Raw genomic sequence first — 24,412 nt, forward strand, 5'->3', positions numbered from 1 at the left:
CCCCGGGGCATGCTGGGAAATGGAGTCTACGTGCCGGCCTCACGCCCAGCGGCATGCCGGGAGTTGGAGGCGGCTACCAGCGCAAAGCCGAAACTCGCCCGCAAAGAGGCTCAGGAGGGGGTGAGTCCGCTGCAGCGGACCCTGGGAAAGCGAGTTGACGCCACTGCAGCCTTTTGAAGAGGAAAAGCGGAGACCCTCAGCTACAGATCTTCGGTGACTAAACAAATTCTCCTCTATAACTCCCCTTTTCCTTTCGCCAGGCCCACACTCCCATGCCTAAGGAACTTAATCCCCCTTATCCTTGCTCAGGGGATCTAAGTCTTAAGCAGCATGATGTGCTGCAGCCTGCCCAAGGTATAAAGAAAATACAAGCAATGCAGAGTAATCTCAGTATATATTGATGGATTGTTTTCTTTCCAGAAATTTCTTACATGACTTCTGATCTTCACAACTGTGCAATCCATTTTTAAAACGGGAAAAAGACTCAGAAATCAGAAGTTGTACGTCGAGTCGCTTATTCACCATATTTCATTGTCTTGATAGCATCACTAGGTAAGTTATTACAATGGTGCCAGTTCGCCCATTACTTCCCTGTGCCTTGGCTTCCTCATCTGCAAAATGGGGATAAAAGTATGTAGCTCATAGGGCTTTGTGGAGATTAAATACTTAGTAGTATAAAATGTTTGCAACACAGTGCAATGTGTTTTTCCTGGACACACAGAAATCAAAAAGGAAGAGAAGACCCCAGACTCTGTAGAATCAGTGGGCTGAGTAACGAAAATACAGCCTAAAGGCCATGCTGCGTAGGCTAAAAGTGTTTCATATGCCTACACATCTAGAATTTGAGCAGTCATGGAAATTTGTCAGAGTATCATCAGCCTCAATGCCAAGCTTTGTTGGTTAATGACACCAAACTAGAAGATAGCAAAGTTAGGCACATCCTTTGAGGAGACAGCAGAATCCAATTTGGCAGTAAGCTCTAGATCAGTCAAAAAGATCGTCTGGACTTACAAACATCACAACTACTTATCACAGAGTCGCTTATTCACCATATTTCATTGTCTTGATAGAATCACTAGGTAAATTAAGCTTAAGTGCAGTAGAACAGAAGATACAAGGAAAAGTGAAAAGAAATGCTAATATTATTAATATGTAAATTATAACAATGGACATCTAATTCTAAATGTGACTGCTTTGTTCCAGACCATGCATAATTCATGGATGGGTGAGTTTTAGGGACAAAAAAGTCAAGTAGGAAGAAAAGACAGATGATCAAGAACAACAGATGAAGATGAAAACCAAAGGTCAGATTTTATGTCCTGGGCAGTGTTTATACGTCTGTCTTGCAGTCATGTCTACATGTAAAGGTGATCTTGTAGTCAATAGTATCCTAAATTTATTAAGCAACTGAATAAGTACATTACGTACAAAATAAAACTGCTTTATACTCATTATCCTTTGTAATCTCCCTAACAACCCTATGAATTAAGCATTATCTCCTTTTTAAGATGAGAAAGTTAAGGTTTAAGAGATTATTTTGTCCAAGGTCACATCCAGGAAGAGCAAGATCTGGGATTTGAACAGAGGCTTATCTGACACCAAAGTATGTACTGCATCAACTACTCTTTAATAAATAAAGATAAAGAGTACACTCTCCAGGGAGGTTGAAAATGAATAGATCAGAGGATACTATGTGCTGAGCTTCTTAGAGAAAAAGAGTTAAGTAAAATCTAAGCCATTGCATGTACTTCCCTGGTGGTCCAGTGGTTAAGAATCCCCCTGCCAATGCAGGGGACACGGGTTCTATCCCTGGTCAGGGAACTAAGATCCCTCGTGCCGCGGAGCAGCTAAGCCTGCATGCCACAACTAATGAGCCTGCGTGCCACAACTAGAGAGAAGCCCATGCACTGCAAGGAAGAGCCCACATGCCGCAATGAAAGATCCCACCTGCCACAACTAAGACCTGATGCAGCCAAAAAATAAACAAATAAATATTAAAAAAAAATTTTTTTTTAAATCTAAGCCATTGTATTTGTTTTTCTGATAGGGAATTTGTAGATTTAGCCCTGAAGTTGTATGTTACTTTACTAATTTACATTTAATTAGAATCCAGATATAGAGAGACAGGCACCTCTTCGTGACTAATTCCACACTAATCAAAAGAGATCAATAGAGCAAATCTGGGAAAAAGACAGGGCCACAGCAATTTAAAAGCACAAAAAATCGAAGAAGCTATGTGTTTTATCAAGGAAGGTTTCAAAAAAGACACACAAATTGATCTATATATGTGCATAACACACACAAAAACCCTATTAAAAAAGCAAAATAACAACCAGGTTTGAGGGAGTAGAGTGCAAGGGTGAGTTTAGAGAGGTCAAGCTTAATAAGCTTAAAAAAGGTGAATGAAGTCTGAAGTAAAGTTATAAAGATGTCTAGGGAAAGATATTAACTAAACCCTTAAATGAAAAATTAGACATTAGAACTCAGAAAGAGGGGATTCCCTGGCAGTCCAGTGGTTAGGACTCCGTGCTCTCACTGTGAAGGGCCTGGGTTCAATTCCTGGTCGGGGAACTAAGATCCCAAAAGCCACACAGCACAGCCAAAAAAAAAAAAAAGAACTCAGGAAGAAAACAAGAATCTGTAGTGATTAAAATGAGGAATGTGTATCTCATCTTATGCAAATATATGAAAACACAGATTCACAAGATAAACTGGTTATTACTCATGTCCCAAAAGATCCCATATAATACAAAATAGTACAATAATACAATAGTATTTTTTAAATAGCAAGTTCCTTTATAAAATTGACTTTAACCCAATTGAAAATTTTAATTCATATACAACTTTTAAATCTCTGAATTTGAGAATGCAAATGCTAGACTTCGTTGCAATTTCCAAATTAATTTGTTGAACAGGCCAGAATTCATAAGGAACAATACAGAGGAGATCTGGAAGTGAAGAGGAAAGATGTGGAAAAAGGAAGGAAGTAGAAATAGATGGAAGTTTAAGGTCAAAGGCAAAATACAAAGTCATTAAAGAAGCATAGAGGAGAAATAAAGTATTAACAAAACAGAAAACAAGTGCTGATGGCATTAACCTCACATCACATAGGGCATCTTTCTTCCTCATTTAAGTCTTGGAGTTTGTATAATGAAACAATAATTTAATCACAAACTAAAAATAAATATTCTAGCAGGAAAAGCCTTAGGTCACGACTAAGAAAATAGAGCATTTTTAGGAGAAGCAGAAGAATGAAGCAGGATTACTTTACACGAATTAGTATATAAAAAGATGCAGCTAGGTGGGGCATTTGTGCCATTCCTGCTGAGACTGGAGTTCTCATGACAGAGCAGCAGAGGCCATAACAGATCAAATTCCCATAGAGGAACCATCCATGGCCAAGTAAGACAACTAAAGATTCAGAAAAATGATAAAAAGGCTCAACTACAGCTCTCTGGTCCCAAGTTATCTGGAATTGTTAGGTACTGGCCAGAGAAAAAAGCTTCAGCGAAGGAGGAGAAACTCGGTCTTGTTTTCAAATATTTGCACCTGAAATTTGTGTTACTTTCCAAACTGAATGCTGAAGCTTCAGTCAATCCTTCATGGTAGTTTGAAGATAGCCCAAATCTCTGCAGCAACCCTATACGAAAGACTTTCTCAGGAAACCTGGAGATACAAAGTGTTTTCAGAACACTCTTTCATTAGGCCTAAATGAGAAATGGCTAGGCTCATTATGCCAAGCCTTCTTCACTCGCCATGCTCCTCCAACTCACAGTGGAGAGATCATGCTCTGCCCCTCACAATGTACCCAGTGCCTGACAGTCAGTGCCTGACTTCCAGGAATCACGTCTGCCCCCTCAAGAGAACCTCACCTTCTCAGGTCTTTCAGACTCTACTTACTTGTCTTGTATCTGTCGTACTGTAATCTCTTTCCAGACAAGATGACCACCCCCATTTCCCCTCCCTTTAAGTGGCGTCTTAAATAAATCATATATGTGGGCAAACATTCTTATTATTGGGGCATAATATTGGACAATCTTATTACTTAATAGCCACATTTTACATAGTGACTGGTATTCGGTCCTTAAGAGTTCTGCAGTGACCCTTTTACTTCCCAGTGACTCCCTTTTAACTATCAAGTCTTTATACAATAGATTCTTCTAGATGGAACCTATTATACTTCAAGGAAACAGTACAGACAATGCTAAGTTAAACAGGATGCTACTCCGCTTCTCAGGAGGGCCTAAAATCTAACCATTCTCCTTCTCATATACCCTCACTCTAATGGAAACAATAAACCATCTCCTTTATTTTAAATATCAACCATCACATGGTTAAAGAGGCAAAATCCAGCAAATTTTACTTTTAGGAATATATCTTAGAGATACACGCAAAAAACTTATGAGAATACGTGTTTAAATGGGCTTAACCTAAATGGCATCCAAAAGGAATGGCCATTTTTTTTTTTCCAAAAGAATGTCAAACTATAAATCCTAACATAGAAAGATGTTCAAGACATATTAAACATAAAAAGAAAACTGCAGATCATTAGTACTACATGAGCCCGTCTGGGTGTGTGTGTGTATGTGTGTGTGTGAGAGAGAGAGAGGGAGGGAAAGAGAAAAACTTTTTTGCAATGGCTACCTCTACAGAGTGGGACAAGGATAAGTAAGTTATACCTTTCTTTATTGTTTGAATTTATCACTTTGTGTATTACTTTCATTATGAAAAAGCTAGTTTAAAATTTTCATTTAACTGCAAGGTTCAATAGTGAACAAATGCAATTTTTTAAAGCAAGTTGAATAATTACAATGTTCTATCATTACACCAATTCTTATCAATTATATAGCATTAGCACTATAAATATTTGTTTGAAGCTAAAGAAAGCCTAAGAGATTTTCTAGTTAATTTGAGGATCTATGATTACAAACTTATATAAATTCATTTCTATATAAATTTGAAAACTACTCTTAAAAAACCCTCTATCTCCAAGTAAAAATTAGTAAATGTAAATTTATAGTAAATATATTAATAGAATTCTGTGTATCATTTACAGTAAACAAGAGTCACAGATTCAGATTTAGAAGGGACCGTAAAAGTCCAACCCTCCCAGCCTAACATTCAGAAAGAATTGGAATAAATAAATAAATAAAAATAAAAAATAGCAGCCTGCTGGGGAGAGAGCTGACTTCCCTGAAGCTGAGAACCAGTCCTAGGAACATAATACAATTAGAAATGTCCCCCCAAAATGGGGACATCTGGTAATCAGTCACTAAAAAAGTATTTTGGCCTAATATGTCAAGTTGTCCAGGTCGATTTTAAACAAGTCATTTGACTTAATTTTCTAGTTTCAAAATTTTCAATTTCTTTCAAACCAAAAGAAAACAGACCATGTTGAAGGTTGATTTTAATGAACGAAAATCTCTGTATAAAAACATTTAAACTTTATCAAATGCTTTAAAAATACACACACAGATCCAAATCCAATACAGAATCTTCTGAACATTATCATTTTTCACCTCAGCATAACATGTAGAGGGATTTCTGGATAAAACTTTACATGTGAAAAAAGACCCATAGTCTTACACATGCACACACACGCAAGAGCACACAATCACAATCAGGAAGAACTAAAGTATATGGTAAGAATGCAAACAGGATGGGAATGAATTTCTTGTAAAGCTTATATAAAAGAACGCTACATGAGTAAAAGAACTTTCTATACCAAGAGAAGATGCAGAGAGGGGAAAGAGAAAGCAGAGGTTAGTCTAACTCAATAAATAGTTTGAGAAGGTCATTCAAGAACAATGAATTTGGGGAGTTACAGATAATCCCTAGTTTTCACCACCTCAAATTCTGTGAATCTGATAACTGATGATGCTTTGAAAGTGTCTCTGTTTTCATTTTTTTGTAGGTCTTGATTTGTTCATCATTATTTAGGTGTGGTTTGTCCCTTTTGGTGTTAATTCCTCAGTTCTCGCTCAGTGTTATATCCAATTCACCAGAAGAGCCACAGTAAGAAACGGTGGCAAGCACAGAGGACTGCAAGGGTGGCAGTCACGGATGGCAGTTAATAAGAGCCAGACGGCCTGGGTTTGCATTTCAGTGTCACTAGCTGCTAGCTGCCTGTTTCTCAGCAAGCTCCTCGGCCACTCTATGTCTCCATGTCCTCACCTTCAGTTAGGGATCATTATTACCTACTTCATATAGGGCTAGTGAGAGGATTTAAACAAGATAATCCATTTAAAGAATTTATCACACTGCCTGACACAACTAAATGTGCAATAAATGTTACCTAAAGTTACTATTAGTCATAGAATTACAGGGGAATCCAAAGAAGAATTTTCTTCTTTCTCCATATTTCTCTTTAATGAGGTTTTCAGGGGCAAAAAAAGGTTGAGGATCTAGTCTTATGAATATAGATGTTTGCTTTTATGTTAGAAAAAAAAATTACATGGCTCCATATCAAAAAATTTAATTTAACATCTTTTCCATTAAACATCACACAATCCTCATCATCATTATGCCCTACGCACACCCTAAATGAGGTGGTTTCTATTGATATTCAACAACGATAGGGTCCAGAAATTTTAAATAAGAAATAGCTGCAGAAACGCATGTTGGGCAGTAATCTGTGGGTGCCCTAAGAGCCTGGGCCAACACAGATGCCTGCGATTCTGCCTCCAAGGCCTGGACACAGTCAGATGGGTCAGGTTCCTGCAGCCCTTCAAAGCTCCATTTGCGACCCCCTTCAAGAGGGGAGTTCCCAATAGGTGAAAGCAGCAGCAGCCACTGAGGATGGAATGCCCCACACCTACTTCAGTATGATATGATAGCTATCACTGGTTTCTGCTGTAAAAAAAAAAAAGAAAAAAGAATAATCTTTAGTTACCTCTAAAACACAGCAGGAGAAAAATATATGTGGTAAGGTTCTTTAGAGGAAGAAAAAACAGAAGGACAAAGGGCAGTATACTTAATTATCACAGAATACTTGTAATAAATATGCATTATAAGAATAACATGCCTCCGTTTCATCCTTTGTCCATGGAAGGTGGAAGAAAATGGCAGGAAGTCATCAGTTACACTTTGTCTACTCTAATAATGGCAAGAAGCCAATTCATAAAAAGGAACAATCTCTAATAATGTCACTTTCTTTACCTCAAATATGGCAGTTAATACTTTCCCTCTCGCCTCAAAGAAGTACTATAAAAAAACCCTCAAACTCCTTCGAGAAAGGCATTTGTCTTACTTCTTCATTACCTTTCATTGTGTCCAGAATAAAACAGGCTTCTTCCTGAAAGTTCTGTATCATCTGAAAAAAGCAAGAAATTTTGCTGATTATTAAAACCTTGGTTTGCTATATTTATTTTGCCTGTGTGTTTTTTAATTATATTAGATAGAAGTGAAGAATAATCCTTTGTTTTGTTTTCTCTCCTATTTAGTTTTCAAAAGCTTTACAAGCTAAGCATTCTAAAACAGCTTTCTTAAAATTCGAGTGTGCATTTTCCTGGGCTAACCCCAAGACTTTCCAAGGGGCACACAGATACAGATAGGCCCATATGGGAGGAATTAAACTTCCATATCTGTTCTTTCCTAAAACCATCTGAGAACCTCTTCAGTTCTCCTTTCCCACTTCCCTTCTCAAACTCCCTTTTCCCATTTTATAAAATAAAGGCAAGAGTTTCACCCTCCTGAAATCCTATGAAGATGCACTGCCCTGGGGTATAAAAGCCTCCAGGATGCAAAAGTGTAATTGCAAATGGGAACTCAAATGACTGGGTAATAAAGTCTTATTTTCAATTCTTTCCTTTCACCAGAATTGAAGTGATCTAATCACAAATTGTCAAATGACAGATGATTCAAAATAATTTTTGATAATATCACCTAGCAATTTTTGGCACATAACTCAGAAGTTAAAAAAAAAAATCCAGCAATGCTGTTACAGCAAACTCCATCCATTCCTGTCTATCAATTTATATGAAACAGATTCCACAGCACTTATATCTAGGGGAAAAAAAACAGGATGGAATTGATGCTGAACTCTATTTCATTCTAGCAATCAATAGGCAGTACTTATCTATCGATGAATTAATTGTCTGTGGGAGAGAGGGTACGGAATCGAGTAATCCCATCCATCTCATTAATAGATGCACTTTTATTGTATTTTATTTTATTTATTTATTTTTGGCCACACCATACGGCTTGCAGGATCTCAGTTCCCTGACTGGGGATTGAACCCCAGGCCCTGGCAGTGAAAGCTGAGAATCCTAACTACTAAGGCTACCAGGGAACTCCCTAGATGCACTAATGCATTAATACATTTTTTCTTAATGTTTAATAATTACTTATCAAAACATATAATACATTTATGTTATTTTAATCCATTGTATAATTATGGTGATAATTCTATTCAGAAGAGATATTTTTTACTTTTATTGAAGCAAATTTTTGTTTTAAAGAAATATGGTAGGATAATTAATAAAAGATATTCAAGCATAAAAGTAGGTTATGGTAAGATGAAATTCTGTGGGGGAAGTGAATGAAAATACGAGTTTAAGGAAGCAGAGAAATGATATAAAAATTCTGTTAAAAAAGTATATTCGTGTATTTTTTTAAACAGATGACAGTATTAAATTACTCTTGTATTTAGGTTACATGGAATATAGCTAGAGTAGTGAAGTAATCATTTCATTTTTAAATGTCATATAATATGCCCAGAAATGACATCTTTTGCAACTATTTAAACTTAAAACAAAAAATTTTAAGTCAACTTAAAAATGTGCAAGGGGATACACAGTTTTAAAAAATCATTGTAGGAGGTAATAAGCAAACAAAAACATTTGAAAACCTCTTGTCTTAGAGAACAGAGCACTCTGCCCCAGCAGAACGGCTCCTGCTCCTGTCATATGCCCAGACAAATCATTGTCATCTGGTGATTCAGCTGTGCTGAAAATCTACCTCATCACTAATGAGCACGTGGATTCCTGTTGGCCCCTGCTTGTAGATCTGGCTGATCTGGCAAGGGGAAATGCTGAAAAGCTGAGCAATTTTTTCTGTCAGTTCAACAGCTGTCAGTTCTTCTAGGTAGATGGCATGGTAAACTGCAAAAAGGAGAAAGCAAAGGCAGTCAGTACAGAGTGTCTCTGGTCTTAAATGTAATCTGATCACTAGGAATGCCCACTTTTCTGAAGGACTCAGAGGCAGACTGCCTGAATTGAAATCCCAGCTCAACCACTCCCTAGCTGTGTGACCTGGGGCAAGTTACTTAACATCCCTAAGCCTCATCTCCCTCATCGAAATGTTGGCAAGAGCAATAAAATCTACTGCAAAGAGGAAACACCAGTTGTAAAAATTAAAACATGTAAAAGTGCTGAGAATAGTGCCCGGCATATATTAGGAACTCAATAAACATCAGCAATTACCATTACTTCGAGCAAATGCTGAATCTGCTGTTTGATAAGTTCCCATCACACATGCTCATAAGCCATCTCTTCGTTTTTCCTCGTATCTGCCCTGGCCTGTCCAGAACGACCTACCGAAGAAAGTACCGTTTGAGTCTCCATCCTCGTGCTTCTGCTGCTGTTGCTGCTGCTGTTGCTGCTGCTCCCTCAGCTGCAAGGACTCCTGACAAACGTAAATGGTTAGCCTTGGGCGCACCATCCTAGGGAGGAAAAAACAACAGCTGTTAGTTACTCAAATTCTTCACGGTGAGCACATTTTAAGGAAGAACTTGTGTGTCTATATCAATGCTATAGAGCTGGGGTTGAAAACTGGCAGCCCTTGAGCCAATGCAGCTCATTTGCTCTGTTTTATTAGCTCCCCACTGGTTGTGTGTGTGTGTGTGTGTGTGTGTGTGTGTGTGTGTGTGTGTGTTTAACTGAATTCATTCCAACAGAAGCCCTCATATAAACCTCTGGTTCTCCTTGAAAAATCAGATCTGGTGATCCAAGGCCCTCATTCTTACAAAACACCCTATCAGCTGTTCTACTTGCGTGGTGCATGCATTCTTCAGTACACCCCAGACTTGACTGTCACTCATTTACATGTGGTCTCTGTAGTCATTTGAGTTTGTAACCTTTGATGTAAAGGTTAGAAAGATTCAAAATGTGTGAGCCACTGTTTCGTGGGTCAGTTCAAGACATACCTTCTATTGATACTTAAAAGTACCAATACGATAAACTAGAAAATCTTATTTCCCTCATTATCTTCTACTAAGCATCTTTAGCCTTCTGTTCTTTCTTCTTAGACAACAATATTGAATTACCTCTTGCTCTGATCATCTTATTCCTTCCTATTTCTAAATGCTCTGTAGGTAATACTTTTATTTTTATAAATTTATTTATTTTTGGCTGTGTTGGGTTTTCGCTGCTGCGCGCGGGCTTTCTCTAGTTGCAGCGAGCATGGGCTACCCTTTGTTGCAGTGTGCGGGTTTCTCATTGTGGTGGCTTCTCATTGCGGAGCATGGGCTCTAGGCACGCGGGCTTCAGTAGTTGCGGCATGCAGGCTCAGTAGTTGTGGCTCACGGGCTCTAGAGCACAGGCTCAGTAATTGTGGCACACGAGCTTAGTTGCTCCACGGCCTGTGGGATCTTCCCAGACCAGGGATCGAACCCATGTCCCCTGCATTGGCAGGCTGACTCTCAACCACTGCGCCACCAGGGAAGCCCCTCTGTAGGTAATACTTTTAAAAATGAAAGATCCATTCTTTTCCTCCCAGTCATCAACCCTTGAATTTCACCTCTTTCCTTAAAAGTTTCCAACTTGATTCAATTATCTCTTGTAATATACACAAACACAAATACTTCACAATCTGTTTCATTATTTAGTCACTGATTTGGTTCTATGGCACTGACCTGTATGTTTTTTCCATCAATATTACTACTTCCTATTTTAAACTGTAAATCCCAAACAGAGACTAGAAATTCCTCTGTATTACATGTAATATTTGTAAGCAGACACTTAAGCATTACCTACCGAAACTTAAGAATAATCTCTTCTCTAGTAAAACTGAGTTCAGGACCTTTGCACCCACTGTTTCTTCTGCATAGAATGTTCTTTCCTCATGACTCCAAAGCTTCCGTCCTTCTCATAACTCAGTTTAAATGCCCCCTCCTCAGAGAGGTCTTTCCTGACTATATTCTGAGTACTCTGTAGGCCACAACCTTGTTTTTGTTTATTTGTTTGTTTTGTTTTCCTTCGAAATACTTATCACTATTCAAAATACTTATAGTTTATAATCTTTATCTCTCTCCCCATCAGAAAGCTCATCAATGTATCACCAAAGCCTAATGGCTCATAACAGGGACAATGGATATTTAATTGAATGAAAAAAACTAATGAAAAATGGAATATCATGAGGAATTCCTTGGATCAAGTACAGGAAAAGATACTTTTCATCTTTATTTGGCACATAGCTGGCATTCAAAAAGAATGTTTCGACAAGATGTATTTAGCTGTACAAAAAGTATTGTGAAGAGTCCCTGAATCCAAATCCATTTGAAATCCAGCCCCACTGATATTTTAACACTAATTACATACCGGCCTTTTAATGCATTAAAAAGTCTGATTCCATCTGCAGGGCCACAGATTTGAATCACATCATCTCTAGTTAGTTTCAATAAATCTGCCCCTGGAATAAATATAAGAAAATGGGTGATAAAGGCAAAGATTCTCCTCGTTAATGACTTAAAATGGACTCTGTTACAAGGACACCTCATTGCTAGTATGCTAGTCATCATCTCTTGCGTGGCATATAAGGCCCTCCATGACCTGGCCCCTGCATCCTCTCCCACCTCCATTCCCACCCAATTAACTTATTCATTTAACCCGATGCTTTCATCATGCTGATCACGCCTAATGAGCAAGTTGTTCCTCCTGCCTGAAATATCCTTCCACTGTCTGACCAACAGGCTCTTCCTCAGCCCTCAAGATTTACCTCACGCATCACACATCACACATGTTCCCAAACTCCAGACCCTTACACTTATCTATTGCATCACAACTATTTGTTTACCTTTTTCAGGGTTTTATTTTGATTTGGGTTTTCTTTGATACTAGATGGTGACTGATCAGGAAATATGCCTTATCCACTTGTGTATTCCTACCATACCTGGTACACAGAAGGTGCTAAATAAGAGTGGAATGTGCAAAGAAAACATAATATAGTGATATCAAGGGGAAAATTTCCGACTACCTGCAATGCTCCTTGATAAAATACTTTATGGATAATATATTTTAAAGTATTGTATAGAATAAATATTTTAAAATTAAAATGAGTTTAAACTAAGAGGTCTTTCTTTTTTGAGCGTTTCACAGCACAGCTGCAGCTGGTGAGAAAGTCTGAAGGGTTCAATGAAATTCATTTAATCAGAAAAATGCATTAAGATCTCCCCCCTCTACACACAAAACAACACAGGGATACCAGGAGGCCCTGGAATGTCAAGGAAATCCCATGCTGGGGAAAACAAAAGGACAAGCAAATTTAACCTGAGAAGTTTGTAAAAAGCCTTGTGAACGTGGAAAAACGGTTTCGATGCAACCACTGCTGAGCCTCCTGAGGTGTGGTTGTTGGCAAGAGGTTCTGAAAGAGGGAAAGCATTTTTTTTGGTAACTAAATAGACTCAACTTTAAAAAGGTAAACGTTACATCATTAGGTAACAACAGCCAAATACACCCACATTCAGACAGGCTGAGTTTGCTTGGAAGTTGTTTATACATCAGTCTTCTTTCTCTAACCATGCAAGATATCCATGGAATTCCATCCTTATCTTCCCCACTAGACTGAAAGTTCCTTAAATACAGCACAGTATCTGGTTCAGGCCAAAATTCAATAAATGTTTGCTTAGTGAATGAATGAATAATACTCCCTAAAAGTTGGGCATTTCTACTGAATCACAGTCACCAAAGTATTATTAGACATTAGACTATTAGACTATAATAATTGACATTTATATACTATAATAACTGACATTTAACTTTAGACTTACATCTGTGACTGGAGGGGGTGGCTCTGGCTGGTGATTTGGTGAACCATTTCTAAAGAAACATTTAAAATGAAAGGATGAGTTCATGACACATACTAGGGTTCATCGCCTCATTCTTCATCATCATAAGTCTTAAGCTAGAGATTTAAGGGAATCTGTGCTATCTCATAAAACATTCTTACTCTTGGATCCAATACTTCTATTATCTATTATTTTAGCATAAAGACTTTTGTGTGTTGGGGGGGTAGCAGCAGAAACTATGTCATTTTTTATTATTGAAGAAATTGAAAAAAATACCAAAATTCCAGTAAGTTGGGACTGATTAGATAAATTATGCCATAAATAATACTTAACATAAGCTTATTAGAATGTAAACTAAAAATATCAGAATATAAAAGTAATCAATATATTACTACTGTATGAAGTGTATAAATATACACACAAACAGATACAGGAAAAAATTAGAATAAAAAGTATACAATGCAATGTGATCACATACTTTTATAATAAAAAGCACTTAATAATTATTTTTAAAATAGCTTCAAAAATTAGTGCTAATTGTGATCCAAGGGTTATCTCCACAGCCTTGATCTTCCCCTATACTTCCTTTTGCTCTACAGATTGTCTCTCTTCCCTAATGATTACTTCTTTTATGGGAGAAAAATTTGAGCGTAAGAATGAACTACATGACAAAGAGAAGAAAATTTTAAAACTCTTAAATTCTATATAATATTTTAAATTGCCTATAAGTAGACTGCATAATCCATAGGTTGGTAACAGATTTTTCTTTCAAAGAAGATCTTTTTCTTTTTTTTTTTATTTTGGCCTTAGCTGCAAAATTCAAATTCAGTAATCAAATTTAGTAATTAATTTATCTCAGGGCCCTAGTTATCTATCTATTTTTTCTACAATTTCTACCTAGTTTTATTCTTAACTGTTACATTTTGAATATTTAAGCTACTTTTTTTTTTTTTTTTTGACCGCACTGCATGGGCTGTGGGATTCTAGTTCCCGACCAGGGATTGAACCCGTGCCCCTGCGGTGGAAGCACAGAGTCCCAGCCACTGGACCGCCAGAGACTTCCCTAAGCAACCTTAATTAAATACTTTCAGAAGTAGGATGAACATAGAGCCTAAATAAATTCAAAAACGAACATTACAACCAAACAATATACTCACACATTTCACAACCTAACTATTTCAAATTTCAATATGACCTATGTAGAATATGTGTTAAATGCTGGAACTATAAGACAACTTTCTTTAACTGGAGTAGGCATCTATACCAACTTTCAATTATCTCTGACGGTAAAACACAATAAGACTAAATGCATCCCATAGATAATTCCAAAACTTCATTTTAGCTCTCATCTTCACCTTCTTCCCCCAATTATCAAAGATTCATAATAATTAGGTATTGGGATCATTCTTAATAAGTAACCAAACAGATTTTACTGTTTGCACAACTGTGTTTCAATTCCCAACGACCACTCTGATCAGGAAGTGAAATAACCTCAAGAGAAGCAGTAAGAGGGAGAAGGGAAAAACCCAGAAAATTCAGTCCCTGAATCACTAAAAACTGACCATAAATGCTGTTTTCTAATAGGGGGGGACAGGGAATTCCCTGGAGGTCCAGAGGTTAGGACTCTGCGCTCTCACTGCCGAGGGCCATAAGGGCAATGAAAAACTAAAATCCCATAAGCCTTGCGGCGCGGCCAAAAAAAATGAAAATAAAATAAATAAATAATGGGGGGAAAAAAGGCTACATAAAACTCTTTCAGTCTCTTTTGAAGATAATCCAAACCTCAGTTAATATATAAGTCCATCAAAGACTGACCAAATAGAAGGTCTTATTGATTTGGAAAGATTTTGTTTATGGAGACATAACGAAAGAATACATATTTAGGACAAACACAAGCCAATTTCCCAGACTTACCCTTCCCCAAGAGAAAAACTGCTATGGGAACTGTTGAAGCCAGGTGATGGGGAATTATTGACATATGTGATCTCGGGCCATGGAGAACACTAAAAAACAAAGGACAACTTAGACACAGAAAGTACATTTGACTCTTTCTGTGTCAAAATTCCACAAAGATGTACTATTGTTACTCAAATAGCACATCTTTTTTTTTTTTTTTTTAATTTTATTGGAGTATAGTTGATTTACAATGTTGTGTTAGTTTCAGGTATACAGCAAAGTGAATCAGTTATACATATACATATATCCACTCTTTTTACGATTCTTTTCCCATATAGGCCATTACAGGATATTGAGTAGAGTTTCCTGTGCTATACAGTAGGTCCTTATTAGTTATCTATTTTTTATACAGTAGTGTGTATATGTCAATCCCAGTCTCCCAATTTATCCCTCCCCCCGCTTACCCCCTGGTAACCATAAGTTTGTTTTCTACATTTGTAACTCTATTTCTGTTTTGTAGATAAGTTCATTTGTCGAATAGCACATCTTGATTAGTAAATCTTAATTCCTCAGAGGCCCTCACAACTAAGAGGACAAGTTAGTTTTGACCAGACTGGAAGTGACGTTTCTTTTTTTTTAAATTGAAATATAATTGACATAAACATTGTATTAGTTTTAGGTATACAACATAATGATATATGTATACAGTTGACCCTTGAACAACACAGGTATTAGGAGCGCCGTCTCCCCCTCCACAGTCAAAAATCCGGGTATAACTTGACAGTCAGCCCTTTGTATCTGCATCCTTGGATTCAACGAACTGCAAACCATGTAGTATTGTAGTACATATTTAGTGGGAAAAAAAAAATCTATGTATAAATGAACCCATGCAGTTCAAACCTGTGTTGTTCAAGGGTCAACTGTATATTGCAAAATAATTGTATTTTTCTTTTAAGAGTAAAAAGTACTGATTGAAATTGTCACCAAAAGAAATCCTTTTACCTCTGTGAGTATAGTTGTCTCATAGGAAGGTTGATATTTCTCCTTCTCATGAGGCGTTCGTTTCTCCATTTTCTCCCTATCTGTTTTTTGTTTTCTGTCTGCACCTTTGGGCTAAAATGAGAAATATTTTGTTTCAAACTCACGTACTCACCCTTCGACTCAACAATATTACTTCTACGAACTTAAAATAGTCACATGTGAAACAAAAAGGTATGTACAATGAGGTAAAGACAAGAGCCATCATTACATCTAAGTCTGAAAATAGGATATTTAAATGTGTGATGGAGTTGAAAAAGAATAAGAGATCTATAGCTACAGACACGGAAAAATCTCTAAAGCACATAGTTAATTGAAAAAAGCAAACTTCAAAACAATTCATATATATCAATCCCATTTATGTTTCAAAGAAAAGAAAATATGTGTATATCTAGGTACCTGTGTATATAAGAGCACAGAAGGGAACTAGAAAGATACATATGAAATTATTGACAGTGGTCACCTCTGGGAAGAGGTTGAGGAGTCAGGGTAAGAGTGGTAAAGGGGGACTTCAGGGTCATGCTCTGAATACTGCTGTATTAATGAATCTTTCGCAATGAGAAGATATTTATCCATATGATATCCATATGATCCCTTTTCCAAGTTCCCCTTCTCCCACGACCATCCGTATTTAAATTTCTTTACCGGGCATATCAGTAATTATTTCAATAACTCTAATTTAGGCTGAGCTTTCATAGTTTTTGAAAAAGGGACAAGTGGACTTTCTCACTTGGTGACTAATGTTGCAAATGAAAGATGAGAGAGAAAGTTCCAAGGGCCAGCACAGCGCCCAGGAGTACCTTGAAGACTTTGATCTGGCAGCTGGCTGAGTGTAAGTGCTCAGTATATTCCCCGTTCTCATTCTCCTTGAAGGTATCGATTTGTACTCGAAATGGCACTCCCTTCTCTCCACCATGTTTCCTCATAGTGAACTCTGTGCTAATACAATGCACCTGAAAAGAATACAACATCCAGCCGGGTTTCAGTACTGTTAGCTAGCCAAACCAGTCAGCAACATTTTTGGGGCAACTACTAACAGCAAAACCTTTAAACACCTACAAAAAAACTTTTACTCTCTTTTTGATCATGAAGAATTTACACTCTCATGAGGAAATGAGGAAATCTTAAATGATTTACAAATGCAAACACAGTAAATGGACAGATCTAATGTTAACAAAAAGCTACTGTGAGGAATTCATTAATTGTTTCAGAAAAGACAGAGTTAACATAAAAGAGAAATGGTTTCTGTTAGTAAAACTTTCCTGAATTTTAAGGTAGATTTTAGAAATCACAGGCACCATCCATGCTGGGAAAACAGTAAATATGAAAGCTCACAAGCAATAGGAAGAAAAAGGTTTGCTAGGCTACTGCATAAAGTCCAAGATCTTGGTAATCTTAATAGTGGAATCTTGGTTGACCAAATACTAGCTTGGGTAAGTTATTTTCTCTAAGCCTCAAGGACTGTTCTCACAACACAGGATTATTTTTGAAAGTCTTAAATAAAATCATGTATAAAAAGTATTTACTTAACACAATGACTACCTGATGAGAAGTGCTCAAACTATTGGCTATCATACAAATAAACTCTAACAAATAAGACTTTTCAAGCAATCTACCCAAAGGACATAATCAGATATGCAAATCAAATTCTAAGTATAAAGATATTCAAAATAACTTCTTGGATAATAGTGAAAAATTAGAACATTCTCAATGCTAAGTAATTGTTAGGTAAGTACATCCAAAGAATAAAATATTATGCAACCATTATGCAATACATCTCAAGTATTTTTGAGAGAAACAAATAAATAAATTGGGGAAATTAGAAGAGCAATTCAGAAACTCCTCATTGCTTTCAGGCACATGTTGAGTAAGTCTGCACTTGTTCAGAGATTCAACCCTGTAAAGATTTCAAATTCAACATGTTTTATCCTTTAAGAACCAAACTGGTAATAAGAGATCCTCTTCAAAACTGGAGCCCTACCTGCAGTGTCTTACCTGAATAAACACAGATGTCCTCTTTGCAGGGTCCCACAGGAACTCCACTGTATTTAGTTGGTTTGGATTAGCCCTAGGATCGATTATACCCACAGACATTGGGATATCTGAGAAACAAATGGTTATCATTGAACAATTCTGAGTGCTACTGGGTTTAAATAAGAAAGCACCGATTCTTATATTATTGGTCCCTAGTTACCAAGATTTTTGTGTATCATACCTTAAACCTTTTTTTGCCAATAAAAAGAGTTTGATTAGACCTAAAATTGACCTAAATACTTTCCTTTTGAGTATCTTTTTTCCATTTTAAAAAGTTTTTACAATAAGACAATTTAAAAGTAGTTTCCTTTTAGTTTGCCAAAATTGTATTTAAAGATAGATTTAGTCTACACACTGGCTCTAGTGTCATGAAAAATTTAATTTACAATCTGCTTCACTTACAGTTTTAAGGTTAGTATTACTGCTAGAAGTAAACTAAGAGGATTGTTATAGAAGGATAAAGCAGTGTCTGAATAAAGGCAGAAAGTGTTGTATCACAAATATAAGTGGGGAAAATTTAACGTAACAATTGATGCTGACTTATGAAGTCATCAAAGAATCCTATAACAGAGTGACACATCTTATTCTCAGGAGGGAAGAAAAATGAATGGGCTTTAGAACTTTGCTTTCCATTCCATATGGCATATATTTAAATATCATTCCCTGACTTCTATTAATATTCAAACTGGGGGATAAGGCCAGGCTGATATTTATTATCATAACTATGCTATAAGTTTTCTACTGTTTTAGTATCAATGATTCAAACAAGAAAGCATTAAGTGGGTCCCACTCCACAGCATTAGCTGTGTTGGATTTATCCTAAAGCCAGTTTATCAAATGGATATCAAGATATCTGTAGGAGAACCAGTGTTTTCTCAGATAAAAACAGTAGTACTTAGATTTGTTTAACAACTATGCTTACCAATAGGAGATAACAACCAGTAAGAGATCAAAGACACAGATGCCAGAATTAAAAGTACATTCATGAAGAGAGGCTGCATGTGTGTTTGTAAAGATCCTTCCCTTTATGATTTAAGAAAAACAAATTCTTTTTTGTTTTATTCACTAGTTTGTTGTATTTTTAGATTCCACATATAAGTGATATCATACAGCATTTGTCTTTCCCTATCTGACTTATTTCACTTAGCATAATGACCTCCAAGTCCATCCATGTTGCTGCAAATGGTAAAATTTCGTTCTTTTTTATGGCTAATATTCCATTGTGTGTATATGTGTATAAATATATATATGTATGTGTGTGTGTGTGTGTGTGTGTGTGTATATATATATATATATATATATATATATATATATATATATATATATATATATATATATCTCACATCTTTTTTATCCATTTATCTGTTGATGGACACTTAGGCTGCTTCCATATGTTGGCAATTGTAAATTATGCTGCTATGAACATTGGGGTGCATGTATCTTTTTGAATTGTTTTTGTTTCTTTTGGATATATACCCAGGAGTGGAATTGCTGGGTCATATGGTAGTTCTATTTTTAGTTTTTTGAGAAACCTCCATACTGTTTTCCACAGTGGCTGTACCAACTTACATTCCCACAACAGTGCACAAGGGTTCCCAAAAACAAGGAAATTGTGGCACATGCTACTATATGTATGAATCTTGAGATTATGGTAACTGAAATAACCCAATCACAAAAAAGACAAATACTGAATGACTTCACTTATCTGAGGCACCTACAGTAGTCACGTTCATACAGACAAAAAGTAGAACGGTGGTTACTAGGGACTGGGGAGAGGAGGGAATGGGAAGTTATTGTTTCATGGGTACAGAGTTTCAGTTTTGCAAGATGAAAAAAGTTCTAGAGATGGATGGTAGTGATGGTTGCACAACAATGTGAATGTACTTAATGCAACTGAAATGTACACTTAAAAATGGTTAAAATGGTAAATTTTATGTTATGTATATTTTACCACAACTAAATTTAAAAAACAAAAACAAAAAATCACCCTCAAGTTATGGATGCAATTGTTACAGAACTGAAGTGTCTACACTTTCAACTTCAGTTTTGGAATCATTATACCAGTAATTTCTTTTTTTTTTTTTTATTTAAACATCTTTATTGAAGTATAATTGCCTTACAATGGTGTGTTAGCTTCTGCTTTATAACAAAGTTAATCAGTTATACATATACAATATGTTCCCATATCTCTTCCCTCTTGCATCTCCCTCCCTCCCACCCTCCCCATCCCACCCCTCTAGGTGGTCACAAAGCACCGACCTGATCTCCCTGTGCTATGCGGCTGCTTCCCACTAGCTATCTATTTTATATTTGGTAGTGTATATATGTCCATGACACTCTCTCACCCTGTCACATCTCACCCCACCCCCTCCCCATATCCTCAAGTCCATTCTCTAGTAGGTCTGTGTCTTTATTCCCGTCTTGCCACTAGGTTCTTCATGGCCTTTTTTTTTTTTTTTTTTTTTTTCCCTTAGATTCCATATATATGTGTTAGCATACTGTATTTGTTTTTCTCTTTCTGACTTACTTCACTCTGTATGACAGACTCTAACTCCATCCACCACCAGTAATTTCTTATGCTTAATCAATAACCACTTCTAGGTTCATGGTAATTGAGCCCCTGGAGCATTTTGAATCAAAGTAAACATCAAGGAAAGAAAACCAATTCTCGGACCATAGCTATAGGCATTTCCTGGGCAATAGATTCTCTTAACTTACCTATGTCAAGAATTCTATCTCCAGGTCGGTTCCACCTCCAGCCCTCCAGCTGCTGATGTTCAGTGTATTGTAGCCGTCTGTCATGGAACACGACACGGAATATACTCTAAAAGGAAGCAACAAAATCAAATGATAACGGGATCCCTTAAAAATCAGTGCTGACAAAGGAAAACTAGCAGGAGTCACCCCCAGTTGGTTTCCAGACACAACTTAAAATTATTTTTCTTAAGACCTGTTTTACTCTAAAACCCGCACCATACTGTATTTCAAAGCAAACTTTATAATTGCTCAAATATAATCTATATTATAGTTAACTAGTACCATATTTAAAACTTGGCTTAAACATCAGCCCTGATTGGTAACTAGGCATAAAGGACTCCATTGGAAGCATTTCTACATGCCTCTACTGTTTACCGTGTAATATCTGGCTCAGCTCTTCAGATACATATGAAAACCTCACCAAGTCCCCTGCTTGCTAACCCACCATACAACCTGTAAACATTGAGGGTAGGTAGGGGCTGTTTCCATCAACTTTCCTTTTGTGGAAGTGCCTATTAATATCGCTCTCATCATCTTCTACAGCAGCTGACCAAACTCCTCTGTCTCAATTATACTGTGAATTCATTACTGTCAGTCCAGACTAAGAAAACTGCTATTCATCAACAGTAGCTTCTGGTTTCTTTGCTACTAGACCAAGTATCCAAAGAGACACTGGAACGTCTCTAAAGATCTCAAGGAGGTTACTTTATTCCACCCAAAAAGAACTTCAATGAGCCATGAGACTCTCCTGACATGGAGTGCTAAGCTTTCTGTTTCTGCAGCTCTGAAAAATCCATGTGAATAGGTGGGCTCACTCTGACCCCAAAGAAGTAACACAACAGTTTACGACTCTGCTAGCAAACTGTAGCAGGTAAGAGATACCACCAAGCCCTTTCTGAAAGAAAAAATATTAATCAAAAAAGGGTCACTAAAAGGATATTATGGAGAGGAATGATTTACTTATTTTCTTTTACCTTCACCAACTTGCCATTAATTTCTGGAAGTTCTCCAAGTTTCCTATTGTCTAGCATTCGGATTTCATAAGACTGGCCTAGAACAAAAAGTAACTACATATTATACTCATCATAAATTAACTTCCCAAGATTCAGAAAGAATGAAATTCAGTTGGTTGAATATACAAGAGTATATAACATTATTAGTATTAGTAACAACCATAATCCTTTACTTTATGCTAGGCACAGTGCTAAGTGTTTTCATAAATTATATCATTTAATTGATACAATTCTCTAAGGTATTATCGATTCCAGTTTCACATATAAGGAAATTGAAACATAGAATTTAATCAACTTGTCCAAGGCCACACAAATGGTAAATAATAGAGCTGGATACAGTAATACTTCTCAGACAGTGACCAGTGGGGATGTCCAGGGAACATGGATTAGAAAGAGGGAGACTGGAACTAAAAATGGACAAGTAGACAAAAGAAACCAGTAATATATATCAAATACGACACTGAGGCTTTGACTTTAACAGGTCACACTAGACAGATGTACTTTTTACATATAACTGTACCTAATTAAATATCATGAATCCAGCAGGTCTGCAATAATACTAATGAATAACACCACATCTAACCTTGATTGAGATATGTCAGGGTTTCATCATGGAGTTTCACTGCTGGAGAGGTGGCAGCACAAAGCACGTATTGAAAAGGGAGGATTTTATTCTCATTATCTGGAGGCAAACTTGACTCTTCTTGCTTAAAAATGGGCAATGCTAGGACATCACTGAAATAAAACAAACAAATGACTTACTTTAACATCTGACAATGGTGTAAGAGCCAATTTATTACTGAAACCATTTAACTGCAATTTGCTTTGGAAAACCATAAACATTACACACCTTGGAGAAGTTTCTTCCTAACCATTCAGTTCAGATTACCTGCTGTAATATCCCTCTGACCACAACAATGTGGGCAATGACAGACATTCACTACTAAAACCACTTAAGTGTCCAAAGAGAGCGTTTCTAGGAATCATAGACAGGGGCTCCTAAAAGGGCTCTGAAAATTGTATGCAGAGTTCCCAAATGTCAAATTAGGACACTCAGTAATGTATTTCTTCCCAGAAAGGTACCAACTGCAGAATCTTTATAACCACATCAGCTCATCTACTCTAAGGATTAAAACAATAACCAAAATTCCAAGAAACCACATGAAAAGCACAAATCAATTACCGGTATATATTTCAAGGTCAGTTTGCATTCTGTGGAATACAACTAATATTGATATATCCCTACCAGCTATCTCCTCCAAGAAAAAGCTTCTTGTACCTCTCAGTTTATCTAAACTTGCAAACCAAAGAGACACATCCAATGAATTCTAATATGTTGCTCATTCTTATGTGCTAAAGAGTACTGGACCAAGTTTGAAATCCTAGCTTTCAGTCTCTAGAACCTTTGGGCAAATCTTGGGCAAGCTCTCTTGAGTCTTCATTCCTTCATCTATAAAATGGGAACCACATTTGCTGCAAAGAGTAAATATATGAGAAAATATTTCAGAAACAATAAGGGGCTAAAATGGATGGAAAAGATTAGAAATAATATTCCCTCAGGGAGAGATATACCATGTTCCTGGATTGAAGAATCAACATTGTGAAAATGACTATACTACCCAAAGCAATCTACAGATTCAATGCAATCCCTATCAAACTACCAATGGCATTTTCCACAGAACTAGAACAAAAAATTTCACAATTTGTATAGAAACACAAAAGACCCCGAAGAGCCAAAGCAATCTTGAGAAAGAAAAACGGAGCTGGAGGAATCAGGCTCCCTGACTTCAGACTATACTACAAAGCTACAGTAATCAAGACAGTATGGTACTGGCACAAAATCAGAAATATAGATCAATGGAACAGGATAGAAAGCCCAGAGATAAACCCACACACATATGGTCACCTTATTTTTGATAAAGGAGGCAAGAATATACAGTGGAGAAAAGACAGCCTCTTCCATAAGTGGTGCTGGGAAAACTGGACACCTACATGTAAAAGAATGAAATTAGAACACTCCCTAACACCATACACAAAAATAAACTCAAAATGGATTAAAGGCCTAAATGTAAGGCCAGACACTATCAAACTCTTAGAGGAAAACATAGGCAGAACACTCTATGACATAAATCACAGCAAGATCCTTTTTGACCCACCTTCTAGAGAAATGGAAATAAAAACAAAAACAAACAAATGGGACCTAATGAAACTTAAAAGCTTTTGCACAGCAAAGGAAACCATAAACAAGACGAAAAGACAACCCTCAGAATGGGAGAAAATATTTGCAAATGAAGCAACTGACAAAGGATTAATCTCCAAAATTTACAAGCAGCTCATGTAGCTCAATATCAAAAAAAACAAACAACCAATCCAAAAATGGGCAGAAGACCTGAATAGACATTTCTCCAAAGAAGATATACAGATGGCCAATAAACACATGAAAGAATGCTCAACATCACTAATCATTAGAGAAATGCAAATCAAAACTACAGTGAGGTATCACCTCACACCGGTCAGAATGGCCATCATCAAAAAATCTACAAACAATAAATGCTGGAGAGGGTGTGGAGAAAAGGGAACCCTCTTGCACTGTTGGTGGGAAGGTAAACTGATACAGCCACTACGGAGAACAGTATGGAGGTTACTTTAAAAACTAAAAATAGAACTACCA

The 24,412-nt window shown here is 36.8% G+C and overlaps 1 protein-coding gene and 1 long non-coding RNA gene across 10 annotated transcripts in view; one reads left to right on the top strand and one right to left on the bottom strand.

Annotated features, from left to right (window-relative positions):
• The first annotated feature begins 35 nt into the window (after positions 1 to 35).
• The window catches only part of LOC309610114, a 57,537-nt gene continuing 33,160 nt past the window's right edge, over positions 36 to 24,412 (top strand). Inside the window, exons 1-4 of one of the 3 annotated variants that reach the window (XR_014233717.1) lie at positions 36 to 213; positions 421 to 552; positions 1,204 to 1,304; positions 9,527 to 9,597. This is a non-coding gene — a long non-coding RNA (uncharacterized lncRNA). Of the gene's footprint in view, positions 214 to 420; positions 553 to 1,203; positions 1,305 to 9,526; positions 9,708 to 24,412 lie in introns of those variants that run through there. The other 2 variants (XR_014233715.1, XR_014233716.1) reach the window with 2 other exon arrangements.
• The window catches only part of TFCP2 (transcription factor CP2), a 51,243-nt gene continuing 32,225 nt past the window's right edge, over positions 5,395 to 24,412 (bottom strand). For 5 of the 7 annotated variants that reach the window (XM_082352480.1, XM_082352481.1, XM_082352479.1 and 2 more), the window contains 14 exons: positions 22,325 to 22,476; positions 21,703 to 21,779; positions 20,690 to 20,795; positions 17,933 to 18,039; positions 16,738 to 16,890; positions 15,902 to 16,012; positions 14,918 to 15,006; positions 12,986 to 13,034; positions 12,486 to 12,579; positions 11,538 to 11,628; positions 9,537 to 9,661; positions 8,959 to 9,101; positions 7,261 to 7,312; positions 5,395 to 6,852 (listed from right to left, as the gene is read on the bottom strand). In XM_082352480.1, coding sequence (XP_082208606.1) covers positions 6,815 to 6,852; positions 7,261 to 7,312; positions 8,959 to 9,101; positions 9,537 to 9,661; positions 11,538 to 11,628; positions 12,486 to 12,579; positions 12,986 to 13,034; positions 14,918 to 15,006; positions 15,902 to 16,012; positions 16,738 to 16,890; positions 17,933 to 18,039; positions 20,690 to 20,795; positions 21,703 to 21,779; positions 22,325 to 22,476 — 1,387 coding nt within the window. In that variant the 3' untranslated portion in view covers positions 5,395 to 6,814. The remainder of the gene's footprint in view (positions 6,853 to 7,260; positions 7,313 to 8,958; positions 9,102 to 9,536; positions 9,662 to 11,537; positions 11,629 to 12,485; positions 12,580 to 12,985; positions 13,035 to 14,917; positions 15,007 to 15,901; positions 16,013 to 16,737; positions 16,891 to 17,932; positions 18,040 to 20,689; positions 20,796 to 21,702; positions 21,780 to 22,324; positions 22,477 to 24,412) is intronic. The other 2 variants (XM_082352483.1, XM_082352482.1) reach the window with 2 other exon arrangements.

The sequence above is a fragment of the Balaenoptera borealis genome (genome assembly GCF_965194805.1).
Source record: "Balaenoptera borealis genome assembly, chromosome: 13".
Taxonomy (NCBI): Eukaryota; Metazoa; Chordata; class Mammalia; order Artiodactyla; family Balaenopteridae; genus Balaenoptera; species Balaenoptera borealis.